General features: G+C 40.7%; 1 protein-coding gene across 2 annotated transcripts in view; it reads left to right on the forward strand.

The window, feature by feature from the left end:
• The first annotated feature begins 250 nt into the window (after positions 1 to 250).
• Positions 251 to 18,236, forward strand: part of gab2 (GRB2-associated binding protein 2) — a 289,403-nt gene continuing 271,417 nt past the window's right edge. For both annotated transcript variants that reach the window (XM_069890993.1, XM_069890994.1), the window contains exon 1: positions 251 to 532. In XM_069890993.1, the coding sequence (XP_069747094.1) occupies positions 461 to 532 (72 nt within the window). In that variant the 5' untranslated portion in view covers positions 251 to 460. The remainder of the gene's footprint in view (positions 533 to 18,236) is intronic.

The raw sequence follows: 18,236 nt of genomic DNA on the forward strand, positions 1-18,236 counted from the left end.
GATATACAAATTATGAACCAAAGGCTTTGGTCAATTGTTGTGGTTTAATATCTCTCCAGTATGATAGAAATAATGCAGACGCCGACTTCCACCGAATTTAATGCCGCACGGTGTGGGCCGTGGCAAACTCTCCCAACCGGCCAGCCCTTTGCAAAGAAATGTCAACACTCCCGTCTCTCACACACAGACGCACGTTTTGCCTCGGAGTGCCAAGCGGTGGGAGTTCGCCTTTAAGAGGGTTGTGGGCGTGGCGCGGCTCAATCCGAAACAACAGCTCTGTTCGCTACTTCCTCCACGAGCCCGGGGCCAGGGAGTCTGGCTGCGGCTGCACGGAGCATCCACCTGCTCGTGCAGGATCGTCCCCCGAATTCCAGGAAGCGGGGAGTGTCAGCGCCTTCACTGAATGCGAGGGAGGGAGTGAGTGAGTGCGCCGTCCTTGCGATCGAGCCAACTGGCCAGGATGAGCGGAGGGGAGGTGGTCTGTTGCGGCTGGTTGAGAAAATCCCCGCCAGAAAAGAAGTTGAGGCGCTACGTGAGTATTAAAGATTCTTCAGTGTCTCTCTGCGTATTGACCGCTTTCGAAACGTGTCCCAGTCCTTTTGGGACAAGTTCATGGGAGCCGGTGGTATTAACATCCACCACGGACTGGCTGGATTCAAAAACAGGACTCCCTGACCCGGGTTGGAGGGTGGTGGGGTGGGTTGTTTGAGCTCTTGTGTGTGTGTTCGGTTTCACACCGCCAAAGCTCAACAATACAACCGAGACCAGATGCAGCTGAATTTTCGAGAAATACTGGTTTGCCACTTGCTGCCCATTTAAATTGCCGCTGCATTGGGAAACAGGAGACGAATTCAAAACGACTTGGCCTGGGAATAATACGAGCTTGTCAGCACGACACCTGTTTTGTTTTCGGTGTCAGGGTTGAGGGGCAGCTTTCCTTTTGGACCCACCGGAGCTTTCTGGGGACCAGATTGACAACGTGTCTGCAACGTTCTTTCCCCAAGAAGGTGGACGTGGGTTAGAGCTTTTTTTTAACCCCCCCCCCCCCCCCCCCCCCCGATAAGTTGCATCAATATGTTTGCGGAATGTCTTCCAAAAGACACTCCGAGATTGTCTTCTCGTGTCATGGTTTCAATCCTCTTGAACGACACTGTTCTTCGGGCGATACAGAGCTTGTTGATACATTGGACTGTGTTAACTCTCCCAAGTCGATACACTCACGGCCGCAGTGTTTACCCTGGCGTTGACTCGAATCTTGTTACACATTCTCTCCATGCCTTGACTTTCCTATTGCTTTTCTCCTTTTGCTCGTTGACTTGTGACTTGCTCGCTCACTTCATTTTCGCTCCCCCTTCCTTTCACTGACCACCCGCCTTTGTCTCGGCGTCAAGCACTCTCAATATTTAATTTCCCGACTGCACCAGATGCAGAGGCTGTCGTCAGATTTACCTTCCAAGCCTGCTCGAATTGAAAGGTGGCTTCTTTTAATTGCTCTGTTGCCTGCTGGTGTATCGGATTACAAATATGCAAATATTGAACGTATTCCCTTTCAACCCAACACAGGTTGTTGTGATACTAATCGCTTTTGCTTACTGGTTTGAACCTACAATCACAAATAGACTGACTAATATCAGATAAGATATGGAGATCCCAGTATTTTTTTAAAAACAGGATTTTTCCCCTCCCACTGCAGAGCGAGGGAATAAAATTGGTAGAATCTTGGCAGCCCATTGTTTTCTGTTGGGAGTAATTTCTGATGGATTTAAAAGGAGGAAGTGTAAATATTTTATTTCAAAGGAGAGCCAAACTTTTAATTTTGAGTGGAAAAAGTAGAAAAATATGATCTTGGATGCTGCACGTTCTTTGAAAAAATCTTTAAAATATTTTTAATCAACATATGAGATGTTGTTTAAAAACAATAACTATATTACAATGTTAGCAATATATGCTGAAAATATATTTAAAAAAAACAAAAAAGTCTAAAACCCTCCCTCCTCTTTCTTCCCCCCCCCCCCCCCCTTAATCTTCTTCTTTGGCTTGGCTTCGCGGACAAAGATTTATGGAGGGGGTAAAAGTCCACGTCAGCTGCAGGCTCGATTGTGGCTGACAAGTCCGATGCGGGACAGGCAGACACGGTTGCAGTGGTTGCAGGGGAAAATTGGTTGGTTGGGATTGGGTGTTGGGTTTTTCCTCCTTTGTCTTTTGTCAGTGAGGTGGGCTCTGTGATCTTCTTCAAAGGAGGTTGCTGCCTGCCGAACTGTGAGGCGCCAAGATGCATGGTTAGAGGCAATATCAGCCCACTGGCGGTGGTCAATGTGGCAGGCACCAAGAGATTTCTTTAGGCAGTCCTTGTACCTCTTCTTTGGTGCACCTCTGTCACGGTGGCCAGTGGAGAGCTCGCCATATAACATGATCTTGGGAAGGCGATGGTCCTCCATTCTGGAGACGTGACCCACCCAGCGCATCTCACTGACACTAACATACGTAATATCATTACTACATATTGATTGATTTGGATTGCATCAGATGACGCTCAAGGATCCCAAAAAATATAAAAGTTATTATTCATTCAGGGAAATTTCACTGTTCAGGAATTTTTTTTAAATTATAATTTTAACCTCAATTCTAGCATACGTGCTCCAAATTTGTAGGAATGGAGAATATTTACTCCTCAAATTATAGGTAATTTTTTTTCTAAAGGAATACAACTTTGAATCTCGGCATGCCATCTTTCTAATATTAATGAGACATCAGATGTTACAGCAATACATTTCCTTGCTATTACTAAAACTAACTTAAATTTTAATTGAGAATCTGACAAAAAATAATTTAGGAGTAGCACTTACAAAATTTTCTCACAATTCAGGGTTTAATGGAAAAATTACTCCAGTAACTCGTTGCCAAAAAAAATTTTATTTTGTTTTCAAATGTTTGTCTGTGTTAGATGATATGCCATGTATTTTTCCAGAAATAATGCCCCTGCATGAATGTGCCCTGGGCCACCAATGTTCCCAGTGCTTTGGCTTACACTTTCATACAGTCCATAATTTCTTGTTCTTCATTTATTTGTGTCTCATTGCGGTTTTGGTGAACATTATTTCACATTACATTGGAAGGTTGCCAGATTCGTGTAAGTTGCAGCTTCTGTTTGGTGATTGACAATGCCCTTTAAAGACTGATTCATTTTGACTTCGTAAAAGTTGATCTGAATACGCAATTTCTGAGAAATCTGTGAATTTTGAGCTGAAGAGGCTGAAATTTCAAAGAGTGGTCTGTTTAGTGTCCGGTTTTTTGTTCCACTTTAGGGCTCATGCCATATGTTGAGTATCTGATTCGGAGCTAAAACAATGGGTTATGTGGCAAAATTTTATGTTGCAATATTGTCCTTTATTTTGGCCTCTTCATTGTATATAGCAGTAAGTAGGACGTTATTATTTTAAAGCACAGTGAATTATTTTGAAGTGACATGTAGTAAAGAATTATAATTGGTGTGTTATTATTAATAAAGATAAAATGTGATCCAAATTAGACATAAATTGCTCCAATCAGCTCCATGTGCCAGACTACTGGATACTATGTACTCCCATAAAATTGAAGACCTTTTGTTTCAGCTTCAAAAATTCTAAGTGGTCCAAACTGGATTTTGTACTTAGCTGTAGATGGACTTTCTCTGTTGAAACTATATGAGATTATCAACTATTTCTTGGAATTTATGCCTTCATTCTAGCTCACTGATTTTGCCTCTACCAACACTAAACTTCCAACATCACTCTGTTACTCTAAACCATTCAATCCGTGAATTTTGGTCTTCATTATTTAGGGACAAAAGCCATTGGGTCACAGATTAGACATGTAAAATTCTTCACTTGGCTGGAATTTCAGTGTCATCAATACTTGAGCTCAGTTCCAGCCAGGAAAAGGCAGTCTGCTGATTGGTTTTCTGTACAGCATCCTAAACATTCCATTCATCTACCATTAATGCACAGAGGCAGATTTTGTGCCATCGACAAAATGTGCTGTTGTAACAGCCCTCCACTGTTTTGACAATGAAGAGCAAACTAACAACCTCCAACTCCAGGCAGAACGAGGGTTTTAGAGAACTGCCTTTGACAGTTTTCCCTCCAAATCGCACACCAATGACTTGAAAAAAATATTACCCATTATTGCAAAGTCTAAGACCACCCAATAACATTGCAGCACCTTCATAAAATGACTCAGCATCCTGTTTTAAGGGTGATTTACGCATGTGTAGCGGCATCTAAATGGAGTCGGGAAGAACGAGACCAGTAGTCGGTGGGCTTGTTTGCACTCCAGTTGTTTATTGAAACTTACTGCCCTGCGCCTTATAAGGCTCTGGGTAAGTCCCGCCCTCACACCAAAAACGATGTCATGATGTTGCCCCGCGCGCATGTGGACCCGGCCGGCAGAAAAGACTACCCCAGCAGTGCCATCTTGATGTGGTTGCTCTGCTGTGGGGCGCGGAGCTGGTTTGCCTGTCATCAGTGATGTGCACTGCCACATAACCCTCCCCCCCCCCCCTCCCCGAACTGGTGATAGTGTACTGTGCCCCCAAGTCCTGTGTTGGTTTTGCCTTGGTGACCTGTCCCTACGCTTGGCTGGCTATAGGGCAACCGGCTGGCTGAGGTCGAGATACACGGGCTTCAGGCAGTTGGCTGTGAACAGTTCCTCCCTGCCCCCAATGTCTAATGTGAGTGTGTTGCCGGTCCTGTGGACCACCTTGCAGGAGCCTTCATAGCGTTGCTGGAGGAGGTGGGGGGGGTTACGTGCGCACCTCGGCAAACAAACACATAGTTGTCTTAGTCTGCGGGCACCGAGGTGGGGTGCTGTGAGGGAGGCCATGATGTGAGAGAGCCCGACTTGTCCCTCAGGTTTTGCAGTGCTGTCCCGCTTTCTGTGTCTGAGTCTTTGGTGGTGGGGAGGAATTCTCTGGTGAGGGTCAAAGGGGATCCGTATACCAACTCAGCCAAGGAGGCCTGGAGGTCTTCCTTGGGTGCTGTTCAGATGCCAAGGAGCACCCAGGGGAGCTCGTCCACCCAGGCAGGCCATGAGCGCCAACTTTAGGTGGCCGTGGAAACATTCTACCAGGATGTTAGACTGTGGGTGGTAGGTGGGGGAGTGGTGGAATTTCGTGCCAAGGAGGGAGGCAAGCTCTGTCCACCTCGGTGAGGTGAACTGTGCCCCCCTGTCCATAGTGATGTGGCCCAGTGTCCTGAACAGGATATCCTCCTGGCGCAGGAGTCTGTGGATGTGTCTTTGAGGGAGATGGGATCTGGCCATCTCGTGGCTCAGTAGACCTCTGTGAGGAGATACCAGGCTTCCCATTAAATGGGCAGTGGACCGACGATATAGATGTAGATGTGGTAGAATTGTCAGCTGGGCGGTTCGAACTACTGGACAGGAATTTTTATGTGCCTATGCACTTTGGAAGCCTGGCAATGTGAGCAAGAGTGGGCCCACTCAGCGACCTGTTTTTGTAAGCCATGCCATGCAAACCGTGCAGTGACCATGCATACTGTGGTCTTGATGAACGGGTGGGAGAGGACGTGGATGGTGTGGAAAACCCATTGTCTCTGTTGACCTGGAATGACTGGCCGGGGTTGGCCGGTGGACACATCGTAGAGTAGGATGCGGCCGCTGGCTGGGAGGGTGATGTCTTTGAAGTGGAGGCCGGTGATGGCTGTGTGAAAAGCCTGGGTCTTCGTGTCGTCTTCTTGTGCCTGTGCAAGCTCGGAGTAGTCCAGGCCTGATGGCAATGACTGAATAGCTGGTCTTGAGAGGGTGTCAGCAATGGCATTCTCCTTGCTGGAGAGGTGTTGAATGTTGGTGGTGAATTCTGAGATATATGGCAAGTGGAGTTGCTGATGTGTCGACCAGGGCTCGGAAACCTTTTGAGGAGGCGTAGGTGAGGGGTTTGTGGTCAGTAAACACGGTGAAAGGCCTGTCCTCGAGGAAGTAGTAGAAATGTCTGACTAGAAGGCTAGGAGTTCCCAAACTAAAGCATTGTATCATTGTATTTTAACTCGGGGGGGGGGGGGGTGCAAATGGCGCCTGAAAAAGGCCAGTGACCTCCAATGTCTGTTCACCAGCTGTTTGACAACACCCACTATTGCTGTGGCAAATATGTTGACCATCAGGGAGGTGGGAATGTCTGTTCTGGGATAGACCAGTGATGTGGCGTGGCAAGGGCTTTGGTCCTTACAAAAGCCGTTGCTGCCTCCTCTCTCCAGGCCAAGCCCTGTGTCAAGATGTGGTGCTGCATACCATGTCTCAGCATCGTGGATGTAAACTGGGGCCTAAGGATGGAGGGAAATTCAATCAGAATGCGGCTGTACCTGTCGGTGGGCATGGTGACTGTGGCCATTTGTGGGTTCCGCGTACTGGTGGCATCGAGCTGCATCATCTGGGCATGTAACAGGTGTTTAGCTTTGAGGTCCAGGAGCAAGCTGTGAGCTCTGAGGAAGTCTGTGCCACGGAGTGGCTTCTCCACCGTGGCCATTGTGAAATCCTAGCAGAAGTTCTCAACACCAAGGTGTTTTGGCACTCGTCTTTATGGTGGTGTTGTTGGCCACCCACAGTGTGGGCCTGGTTGGTCATGTTGGGGTCTCTAGTGGCGATGGCAGTATGACGCTGAGCTCTGCCCCTTTATCGACTAAGAACCAGCGGCCCATGGTCTTGTCTGTTACATGTTTGTGTGGCCAGCTGCGGAAGCTATTAGCGGCATCTGGCCTGGGTGTTTCCCGGAAACACACAGGTCTGCTTGCATTTACAGGCTTCTGTTCCCCAGCGCTGGTGATAGAAACACCACTGCACCTCTGCTGGCTTACAAGGGTGTGGCTGATCCCTGCTTGCTGGATTTTTGGGCTGCTGCTCTGTCTGGGGGTGTGTCAGCTGATTCATGGCGTATTTGTTTCATGGCGCCAGAGGATGTCCGCCCTCGCTGCCACCTTGCGGGGGTTGCTGAAATCTGCATCTGCTAGCCGCAGCTGGATGTCATCGGGCATCTGCTCTATGAATGTCTGTTCAAACAAGAGGCAGGTCTTGTGGACCTCTGCCAGCATGAGCATTTCGTCCATGGGGGATGATGGCGTTCTGCCCCCTGGGCCGACCAGGTGGATGAGCTGCTCCCTGGCGTCTGGAGAGCCCATAGGTGCTGATGAGTAGCGCCTTCAATGCAGAGTAAATACCTTCCTCCGGTGGGTTCTGTATGAGGTCGTCCACTCTGGCTCCGGTTTCTTGGTCCAGGGTGCTGACGACATGGCAGAGTCCGAGGTAATCTGTTTTATCTGGAACTGCCTCTGCCTGTCCAAACCAAGTGCATGGACAAAGCATCCAGAAAGTGCCGAGTTTGAGGGCAACTGCACTGACCGCTGCAGCATCCATACTGTTGAGTCCAGAGGCATTTGGACCCGTCAGGGTCACCACTGTAGTGGTAGCTAAACGGAATCGGGAAGAATGAGACTAGTAGTCGGTGGGCTAGTTTGCATTTCAGTTGTTTATTGAAACTTCCCGTGCTGCGCCTTATAAGGCTACGGGAATAAGGCTACGGGTAAGTCCCACCCTCGCGTGGAAACAACGTCATAATGTTGCCCCACATGCGTGCGGATTTGACCCAGCTGGTGGAAAAGACAACTCAGGCGGCGCCATCTTGATGCAGCTGCTTCGCTGCCATGACCGTAACATGTGGAGCTGGTTCACCTCATTTTTCTTAATTCAAGGGTTTGGCTGAATTTGCTCCTTGTTAAAATCCAAAAATGAAATAAGCTTTTGGGGGAGCCTGTTTGCTTTTAATTTTTAAAAGTGATGCTGTAGCAACTGTGTCGCAGTCCAAAATGAAGAGCGAAAAATGATCAGACATAGTCAAGTCAAAGTTGTTTACTCAAACAGTGACCTACAGAGTGGCACACGGAGTGTGGTACATTGCAGCCCAAAGGCTTCATCCTCGTGGACCCCTCATGTTGAAGGGCGTCATCTTTGCTGGACAGTCTGGGATCATCTTGTTGCAGAGGCCTGTTTCATCACAGTTGTATGCTTGTTCTTCGACATAGCCACCTTCATTGAAGAGAGTTTTTAGTTCTGCCGGGTATTCACTGGCAGTGGCACTGTCAGCTGAGTGAATTTCTCCAGACACTAACAGTTGAGAAATCCTGTGAGGCATTTAAACCAATCTAGCAATCCACAGCTAGCTTCGAACGATGAGGTTTCTCCATTGATCAGCTAATCAAACTTCTCAGCTTGACCTTTGAGAGTAGGTTATGAAATTGGAAGGCCTTGTGAGCGCACTTGAATTACTTGTACAAGGAGTCATCAAGGCTGCCATATTTAGTCCCACCACTTCCTCAGCCTTCCAAAGTGACGTGTGTAACTTCCTGAGATTTCCAGCCACAAAGCGTTGATTCAGGTATGTCGAGGTCGTGTACAGCTTGGGTTTGACTTGTATCCATGAATTCACTGATAATCCCAGATGTAGCCATCTGAACACACAGCTCTGGTTCAAAACAGGTTAACACTTCCACAAAACCAGTTTACCTTGTCGCCAAAAATATGTGGTAACTTCTACTTTGAGAAAGAGCCACTTGACATCTTGAAGCTCAAAAGAGCAACTTTATCTGGAGCAGCAAAACCACATACACAAGCAGAGATTTGTCTTCCTCCTCTGCACACAGTATGGCTTCCAAGCTATAAGCTATATACAAGACACACGGAAAGTAAAAAAGAAGACAACAAGAAGTAAACCCCTCCCAGCCTGACTTTAAAAACAGATCACATTTCAACAGGGACATAGCCTCAAGATTCAGAGTAGTAAATTTAGGACAGAGATGAGGAGGAACTGCTTTTCCCAGAGGGTGATGAATCTCCGAAATTCACTGCTCATTGAAGCAGTGGAGGCCACCTCAGTGAATATATTTAAGACAAGGTTGGATCGATTTTTACATGCTAGAGGGATTAAAGGATATACGGAAAAGCCAGGTAGGTGGAGATGAGCCTATCATCGGATCACCCATGATATGATTGAATGGCGGAGCAGGCTCGATCGACCAGATGGCCGACTTCTGTTCCTATTTCTTATATTCTTGTGTATGTTAAGTGAAGATGGCCATTTGAGGCTAAAATCATGCAGAATGGGCTGATTGAAAAGATGCTTGTTCATCTTTCATTTCAATCTCTCCCCAGTTTTCCTTGCCTCTTTTAAGGACAATTGTTATGGTAAGAACTCACAGGTGTTTTATAGCCAAACAACTAAATGGTTTGTTTTTTTGTGAAGTGGGGTATGATCATAGCATCCCAAATTACTTTTTTTTTTCAAAACTTTATTTATTAATTTTAACATATGAAGAAAGTAAGTAATTCATGTACAGAAAAAATACAAAATAAAGTAATACAAGTACAAAGTAACATAGTTAATACAATACCAATCTCGGCATCTCCCCCAACAACTAAAAACTAAGACTAAAAAAAAAACTATTTTTAACCCTTAAACCCCCCCTCCCGACCGCTACGATAAAGAGTGAAGAATTAATACTATTAGTATAATTTTTAAAAAAATAAAAAATATCTATCTTTAAAAAAAAGATCAATATATATAAAAAACAAAAAAAATTATTAATTAAGTATTAATTATTAATCCAAAATTTTTTTATTATATAAGAATATATATGAAAAAACAAAAACAAAAAGAACATAAATGAAAAAAAAACAACTAATAAAAAAAGGGAAAAAAAGAAAGAAAAAAAGAAAACATATATATATAAAATATATAATAAAAAAAAGTTTTTTAAAGAAAAAAAATGATTAATTCAAACTTATTTAAATTGTATATAATCAATGAATGGGGTCCACTTTAAATCATAAAAAGACATCTTATCTTGTATAGAAAAAGATATTCTTTCCATAACCAAACAAAACTTCATCTCTGAATACCACCTATCTAAAGACAATACATTTCTATTCTTCCAAGTAATCGCTATACATTTCTTGGCCACTGCCAGCGCTAAATAAATAAAAGAAATCTGGTAATTATCTAATTCTAAATCAATCAATGGTTGCATATTCCCTAATAAAAATATATCAGGGTCTAATACAATATGAAGATTATATAGATTATTAAATACAGATTGAATACCTTTCCAAAATTGTTGTAACCGATCACACAACCAAACAGCATGTAAAAAAAGTACCAGAAACCTGATCACAATGAAAACAAAGATCTGACTTACTAAAACCAAATTTTTTAAATTTTTCGGGTGTTAAATATAATTGATGTATAAAACTATAATTAATTATCGCCAATCTAGCATTAATCAATTTTCGAACACTATTACGGCAGATTTCAGACCAATCTTCTTCAGTTATTGTTAAACAATAATCTTTTTCCCATTTCATTTTATCTTTATCCCAATCTATTTTACTTTCACTTTCCAACAAAATACGATACAAACCTGATATATAACCCTTTTTTGGAAATGAGAGCACATATTTCTCAAAATCAGTTTCAGACAGTAAATTCATTTGTCGACCGCATACCTGTTTTACAAAGGATCTTAACTGATAATACACAAATATAGAATAACCACTTGTATCAAATCTCTTTTGCAATTCTACAAAAGAACAAAAATGACCTTCTAAAAAACAGTCAGATAATTATGTATTCCTTTCTCCTCCTATTGTTTCAAAATAGTATTAGATACCGTGAAAGGAACAAGTTGATTATAATATAATGGTAATCTTCCCGACCACTTATTTTTCAATCCCATTTTATGTAATTTACTTGTCCATAAATTCATTAAATGTTTCAATATTGGTACATCATAAGTTCGTAACAAATTTTTATTCCATCGAAATAAAAATTCATTCGAAAATTTTTCAGAAATAACTGCCAATTCTAATCTTGTGTGGCCAATTTTTTCAACGCCACCCTAGGAAATTTTCCTTTCCACAAAAAAATCCCTAATTACTTTATATAAATCCTTAAAAAATCTTTTTTGTAAACAACAAGGAATTGATTGAAATAAATATTGTATACGAGGAAAAATATTCATTTTTATAGTATTAATTCTTCCTAATAAACCCAAAGGTTAATCTTTCCATTTAACTAAATCTGCCTTGATCTTCTTCATTAAAGGAAGATAATTAAGTGAATATAAATTTTGGTAGTCACTATTAACATTAATTCCCAAATATTTAATTTGTTTCGTCCACTTCAAATTCGTAATATTTCTAAACATTGAATAATCATCTTTACTAATTGATAAAATTTCACTTTTAGTCCAATTAACCTTATAACCAGATAATTGACCATAAATCTCTAAGGAATCTTGAAGTGCTGGCAGAGAAACATCAGGATCCACCAAATACAGCAAAACGTCATCCGCAAATAAATTTATTTTATAATCTTCATTCAAGACTCTCATACCTTTGATATTATCATTCTGACATATTAATTGTGCTAGAGGTTCAATAACTAAAGCAAACAAGGCGGGTGATAATGGACATCCTTGTCTAGTAGATCTTGTTAAATTAAAGGATTCTGAAAGCAAACCATTAGTAACAACTCTAGCTTTCGGATCATTATACAGAGCCCTAATCATACCAATAAATGAGAGACCAAACGAAAACTTTTCAAGTACTTTAAATAAAAACTTCCATTCTACTCTATCGAATGCCTTTTCTGCATCCAATGAAACCACCATTGGATAATTTTTCTGAGATTTAGATCTATTTATCAAAGTAATTAATCGTAGAATATCATCCGAAGCATTCCTATTTTTTATAAAACCTGTTTGATCACGATGTATTATCTTTGGTAAACACTGAGCCAACCTATTAACCATAACTTTAGCCACTATTTTATAGTGTACATTTAACAAAGATATAGGATGGTAAGAAGCTACCTGTAAGGGAGCTTTATCTTTTTTTGGTATAACTGTAATTATAGCATTAGAACAGGACTCGGGTAATTGAAAAGTATCATAAAGTTGTTGTATTACATTCTTAAATAAGGAAGATATATCAACATAAAAAGTCTTGTAAAACTCAATAGAAAAACCATCTCCACCAGGAGCTTTTCCATTTGGCATATCTTTTATAGCCATTTCAATTTCACTATCCGTAAAAGGTTTATCTAACTCTTGCCTGTCTTCTTGAGATAACTGTGGTAAATTAATATTTTTCAAAAAAGTCTAGTGCATCTTCTTTTATCTCTTTACATTCAGTCAAATAAAGTTTTCTGTAAAAATTACAAAATTCATCGTTAATTTCTTTTTGACTAAAAGTAATACCCGATTTATTTCTAATAGCTGGTATAATCCTAGATAACTGTTCTTTTTTTAATTGGGTTTGACTTGTATTTTTGATCGCACCAAGTGCATGAAGCTTATCTTTCACTGAACAAAATTTGTCTTCTAACACTGTGTTCCATTTTGATCTGAAAACAATTTCAATTCCCAAAAGAAGGGAAAAAAGGGGTCCACTGTCTGATTTTCTTTATTTCCCGGTTCCACTGTTTTAATTGTTCTGATCTTTTGCATTCCTTTCTTCAACATTGGCAGAGCCTTCAATCTGTGAGCTATCAATAATTTCCTTATTGTACACCCTTCTAGCTTCTAAATAGTCTTTTCAATTGCAATTTTAGTTGACCACTGTCTTCACAATTCTCCCTATAATTCTCAGCAATTGCATTTGACTCCATTTGAAATTGCGAACATCGGATAGTATGTGTCGATAGATTGATCTTATCAACATTAGACAAATCTCAGCCAAAACCTCATGCTATTAACCAAGCCATCAATCCCCCAAGCAATATTTTTGCTGTCTGAGAGGGTATTATGTGTTTAAAATATTAATAAGCAGTTTGATCTGTGCATTTCTCTTTTGAGAGGTGCCTGACTACTACCGGTAAATATCATGCAATTTAAACAATGACTAGCAATTCGTGAACAATTAGTCTGTCCTTTTTTTCCAAACTTTTTTTTGCAATTACACACTAAGTAACCTGTTTTAGAGTTCTACCACATGGAAGCAGACCCTTCAGCTTGACTTCCACATGAAGACCAAGTTGTCTCCCAGAGCTATTCCCTCTTCCCTGTGTTTAGTCTGTATCCCTCTAACATTTCTGATGTATCTATGTAAATGTCTTTTGAACATTACAATTGCACTGGTCTTTACCACCACCTCTGACAGCTTGGTCCATTCCTCTGGGTGGGGGAAAAATAGTTCTTAAATCCCATTTAAATCTTTCCCTTCTCACTTTAAACCTATGCTCTCTAGTTTTTGATTTCTTTACACTGGGGAACTAAAATTACTGTTTATCTTGTCTATGCCCTTCATAACTTTATGAATATCTAAAGTTCCTCTCTGCTTCCTGTGTTCCAGGAAGAAAAGTTCCAGCCTCTCCTATTAACTCAATTCACCAGTTCCTATAATATTCTTGTGAATTCATATGCACACTTTCAACCTCGTATCCTTTTGTACCTGGGTGACCAGAAGTGTGAAATATTCTACCATCGGGGGGAAAAGATACAGGAGCCTAAAGACAAGCGCTCAATGGCACAAGGACAGCTTCTTCCCTGCTGCCATCAGATTCCTGAAAAATCATTGAATTAAAGACATCTCCTTGCCTTTTGTGCACTATTTTTTTTATTTTTTTATTTATAGTAATGTTGTAAAATGGTTATAATGTGATGCTGTCACAAAACACGGAATTTCATGACTTGTTCATGACAATAAATCCTGATTCTGTTGTCCCTGTTTCTGGCTGAAGAAGGCATGCATAAACTTTTATATTTCAATAATCCTCTAGTTTTATCATTCTTAAGGGTGTTCATTGTGAACTATATACAGGTGTCAGCTGTCACTTGTGTAAGAATGATTGAAATTGCAATGAATATTAATGTGTAATTGGCTAATTGCAATTCTTTCAAAATCATGAGATGAGTTCAGCAATAATCTGAGGCTAAATAAATTATGTTCACATTCTAATGTGGGATTAGGATTAGAGTTGGATTTGTAAAGGACTATGCCACTTCCAGTTGTGCTGTTGGAAAACACTGTGATGGCAGAAATCTTGCTCATGGGTCAGTGGATTTGTAGCTATGTGGATCCATGAACTTTGCCCTTTCCATTCTCCAAGACAAGAATCCCTATTGAAATCTCCAAGTGGCTGAGCGCTCGAAATGCTGCTCGTGGTGATTCTGTCAATTCTAGAATACTTGTACAGTGATATCTGGAAACAATTGATGGTGACCTTTCCATGCTGCAACCTCCAAATAGGCTTTCCTATTCTATAGTTGTTTTCTAATGTAATGTTCAGGAATAATCAGTCTGACAACTTAAGATGCAGAAATTCCATTTTATGGAAATGTTCTCATGCATTCTTAAGATTAGTGAATATCATAAATTATTCTTTGACTGGATACAGTATATTTCATTATGAGCAGCATGAATGATTATTCAATGAAATTAAAGCCTGTGAAAATACTGTATATTATGGTCTATGTTGACCAGCACATAAGATGTGTCCTCATTTTCATGGTTTTATCATATCGGACAAACAAGTGGACCAGGCCTCCCAGCAACAATTCGAAATTTGTTACAACGCCCCAATCACCAAGTAACAAATCTGTAAATTAAACAAGTAAAACAAAAACTTTTGCTTTTGGCTGGGAAGATGCCAAACGGTGCTGAGTTCAAGTCTTCAGCATCGGCTGCAGCTGGTGTCGGCAATGGTGACTCCATTCTCAACATCAGGTGCAGTGTCGTCCACGATGAAGAAGTTGCCTTGCTGCCAAATATGCCCGGTGTAGGAACCACGCTATGTGTCCGCTCCCGGGCGGGAGCAGGGACATCGGACTCGTGGGCAGGAGCAGGGACAATGGATGAAGCAGAGGATCGGCATTTTGTGTTGAAATTAAAATGGTTAGCAGCTGGGAGTTCTTGCTTGGACCTAGAAACAGAATGCAGCCTTCCAATTTCAGAACTCTGTATACAGCAATGGAGTAGCTTCTGACATTCAAGTGAGGCCCATCACTTTTTTCAAAGGTAAATGGAGATGAGTTATAAGTACTTATGTTCATATCCCAAGGCAGGAAAATTGTTTTTATGTTCTGCAATATATCTGATAAAGTTCCTTATTTTAAAATGGAGGCAAATAATTGTCATTTTGTTTCTGAACCAGAGCAATTAAATCTGTTCTTTGCACAAAATATTGTTGTTTTTCTGCAATATTAAAAAATAACTTTTAAAAATAATCACTTTTTTGACATTTGGCTGCTTTAACATTTTTCTCAACGCTTCATGGTTGAAGTTCATTTAAGATGGGTGTTCTAATCAAAGTACTGAGTTATGTGCAATTTCCCATAATGTAAGAGCAGAAGCAGACCATGTGGCCTCTTCAGCTCCTCTACCCTTCAGTAACTGACCATTGGGCTCCATTTCACTCTCCTCCGAGGTCCCCATATACCCTCTTGTTCTGTCATTCAAAAATTTCACAGCCCACTAGAAAATCTTCCTCAGCATGGTCTTGAACAGCCATCCCTTAATCTTGAGCCTAAGCCCCAGTTCAAGACCTAGCCCCCAAGCAAGCGTGCTGTCCTCCTATCATTGACCCCATTAAATCTTTGCAGAATTCTATACATTTCAAAAGATCACCTCTTCTAAACACCAAAGAATATTTGGTAGAAATTACTCAAACAAGAATCCTGTCACCCCAAGTGAGTTATCTTTGCTCTGTCTCCAGGACAATGTATGTTTTAAATAGTCCAAAACTGAGCAAAGGCCAATATTCCACTTGTTATTTTGTAGTATTTTTTTAATTTTGGAGCATGATCCTTTTGGAGCAATACCATTGGTCATACACTATTTAAATCTGCTTTTCAATTTTTCTAGCCAGATTTCCCTGCATTTGTTATTTTGCTTACTCAAGATAATGTCGACCAACTTATTATTAATAGTTCGATGCATTAGCTATTATAGCACCAGCAACCAGTGTTTGAATCCGGTGCTGTCTGTAAGGAGTTTGTACTTTCTGTGAGTTTTCTCCAGGTGCTCCAGGTTCTTCCCACCCTTCAAAAGCATAGTGTTTGTAGGTTAATTGGTGCACTTGGACAGCACAGGATGATGGGCTGGAAGGGCCTGTTATCTTACTGCACACCTAAATAATGGTTGACGTGAGTTGGAGGGCCTGTTTCTGCGATTCTAAATTGATCGGATTAGAAAAATGCAAAAGCGATCTGAGCTACGTAAACTTCAAAAAGACCCCACTTTTAACTGAGCATATCAAGCAGCACTTTGTAAATGTAGTTGGTGGTCATTCTGTGATGTTTTCTTCTTTCCAAGAGAGAGGATACCTGCCTATTCTTGATATCATTCCAGCCAATATATTTTGAAACAAGTGTTGAGCATGGAGAATTAATCAACATGTCTTTTAATATTTTTGAAATGACATTGAATTGCTCAACTGAGAAATTCAATGCAATTTCAAAAATATTAAAACATGCGGATTAATTCTCTGAAATGTTGGTGTTTCATACTTCTATTTCAATTGGTGCACATCAAATTTGCATGTATTTTGAAGGTCAGATTATAAATGGGATTTGAATATTTTAAATAGTAAATTTATCTGGCATTAGGTTTGGTATTTGAGTTTGAACTATATAACACTGTAGTGTTTCATACAAATACATCTGGTTTGAGTTTTAGAATAAGATTAATATATTTCTTCCTTTCATAACAAAATAAAATAGCAAAATTACTCAACAGATTAAGCAGGGTCTGAGAAAGAAAAAAAAAACTGGTTCTGATCTGATAGGTGAGCCATTCTTATTTTCTCTCTCTGCTGCTTGGCCAGCTAAGGTCCACCGACAGATAGTGTTTTGCTCCAGACTCCAGCATTTGCATTCGCTCCTGTGACTCCAAGAAGAAGAAAGTTTTTTTCAGATTAATGATGTTAAGGTTCTGGTTGTCATTGAAGAGAAACAGGTTTTATGATACTAGAGGAGAAGAGAACAAAAGGGATCCTCTCTGATTGGATAGCAGCCAGGCAGTAATGAAATTGTGCATGGTTATATTAAATATGAAAGGAGATAGCAATGGAACAAGTATGGAAATAAAATGATAATCTCTAGGAGTCACAGAAGAAACATAATTAGCAGATGAAGGAAAATGTAAATGTTTAAAACTTGGTGTTGAGTCAGAAAGTTTGGATTGTGTCATGTCGGAGGGTGCAGCGCTGCTCAATATGGAATGAGTTTCATGCCTAAAACATTTATCTGATAATCTGATTTCAGTCTATTTGATTTCTGTGAGGTAAGATATAATTGATGTTTAAAAAGTTGCATTCAACCAATCTATAGCTAACGTTTGTGTTTGTGATATTATCATGACACGATTTCAACCAATTTTTCACTCGAATACTAATATTTAGATCTGTTTCCCATCTTTGTCTAGATTGATGGAGTCCTTATTTTCGTATTCCCTTTTTCCAATAGTGTAGACATAGCTGAAATAAAATTCAACACTATTGTTGATGTTAATTGTAATTTATAGATTCGGTGATATTACTGTGCTCATTCTGTGATCTACCTATAGATTTTAAGATGACTTTTAAAATATAATTATTGCATTTATTCAACATGCATTAAAACATGTAACATAGAACATTACAGCACAGAACAGGCCTTTCAGCCCATGATATTGTGCTGACCTATATATTCCCTGGGGGAAAAAACCCTTCCTATTTTTCTTTCACCCACTTGCCTGTCTGAGTCTCTTAAATGTTCCTATTGTTCCAGCCTCTATCACCACCCCTGGCAATACATTCCAGACACCCAAAACTCTAAAACAAACTTGCTCCTGATATCTTCCTTCGTTTTGCACAGATGACCTCTGGGGTTACTAATCCTGCCCCAGGAAAAAGGTGCTGGCTGTCTACCTTGTCTATACCTCTCGTAATCTTGTAGACTTCTCTTAAGTTGTCTCTCGTCCTCCTTCGCTCCAAAGAGAAAAGCCCTAGCTCTGCTAACCTTCCCTCATAAGACATGCTCTCCAATTCAGGCAACATCCTGATAATTCTCTTCTGCACCCTCTTCAGACCTTCTTTATCTTTCCTATAATGAGGTGACCAGAACTGAACATTATATTTTAAGTGGGGTCTCACCAGATATTTATAGAGCTGCAACATGGGCAAATTCCAGAAATCAATCCCCTGACTAATGAAACCCAAC

This window comes from Narcine bancroftii, chromosome 7 (genome assembly GCF_036971445.1).
Source record: "Narcine bancroftii isolate sNarBan1 chromosome 7, sNarBan1.hap1, whole genome shotgun sequence".
In the NCBI taxonomy this organism is placed as follows: domain Eukaryota; kingdom Metazoa; phylum Chordata; class Chondrichthyes; order Torpediniformes; family Narcinidae; genus Narcine; species Narcine bancroftii.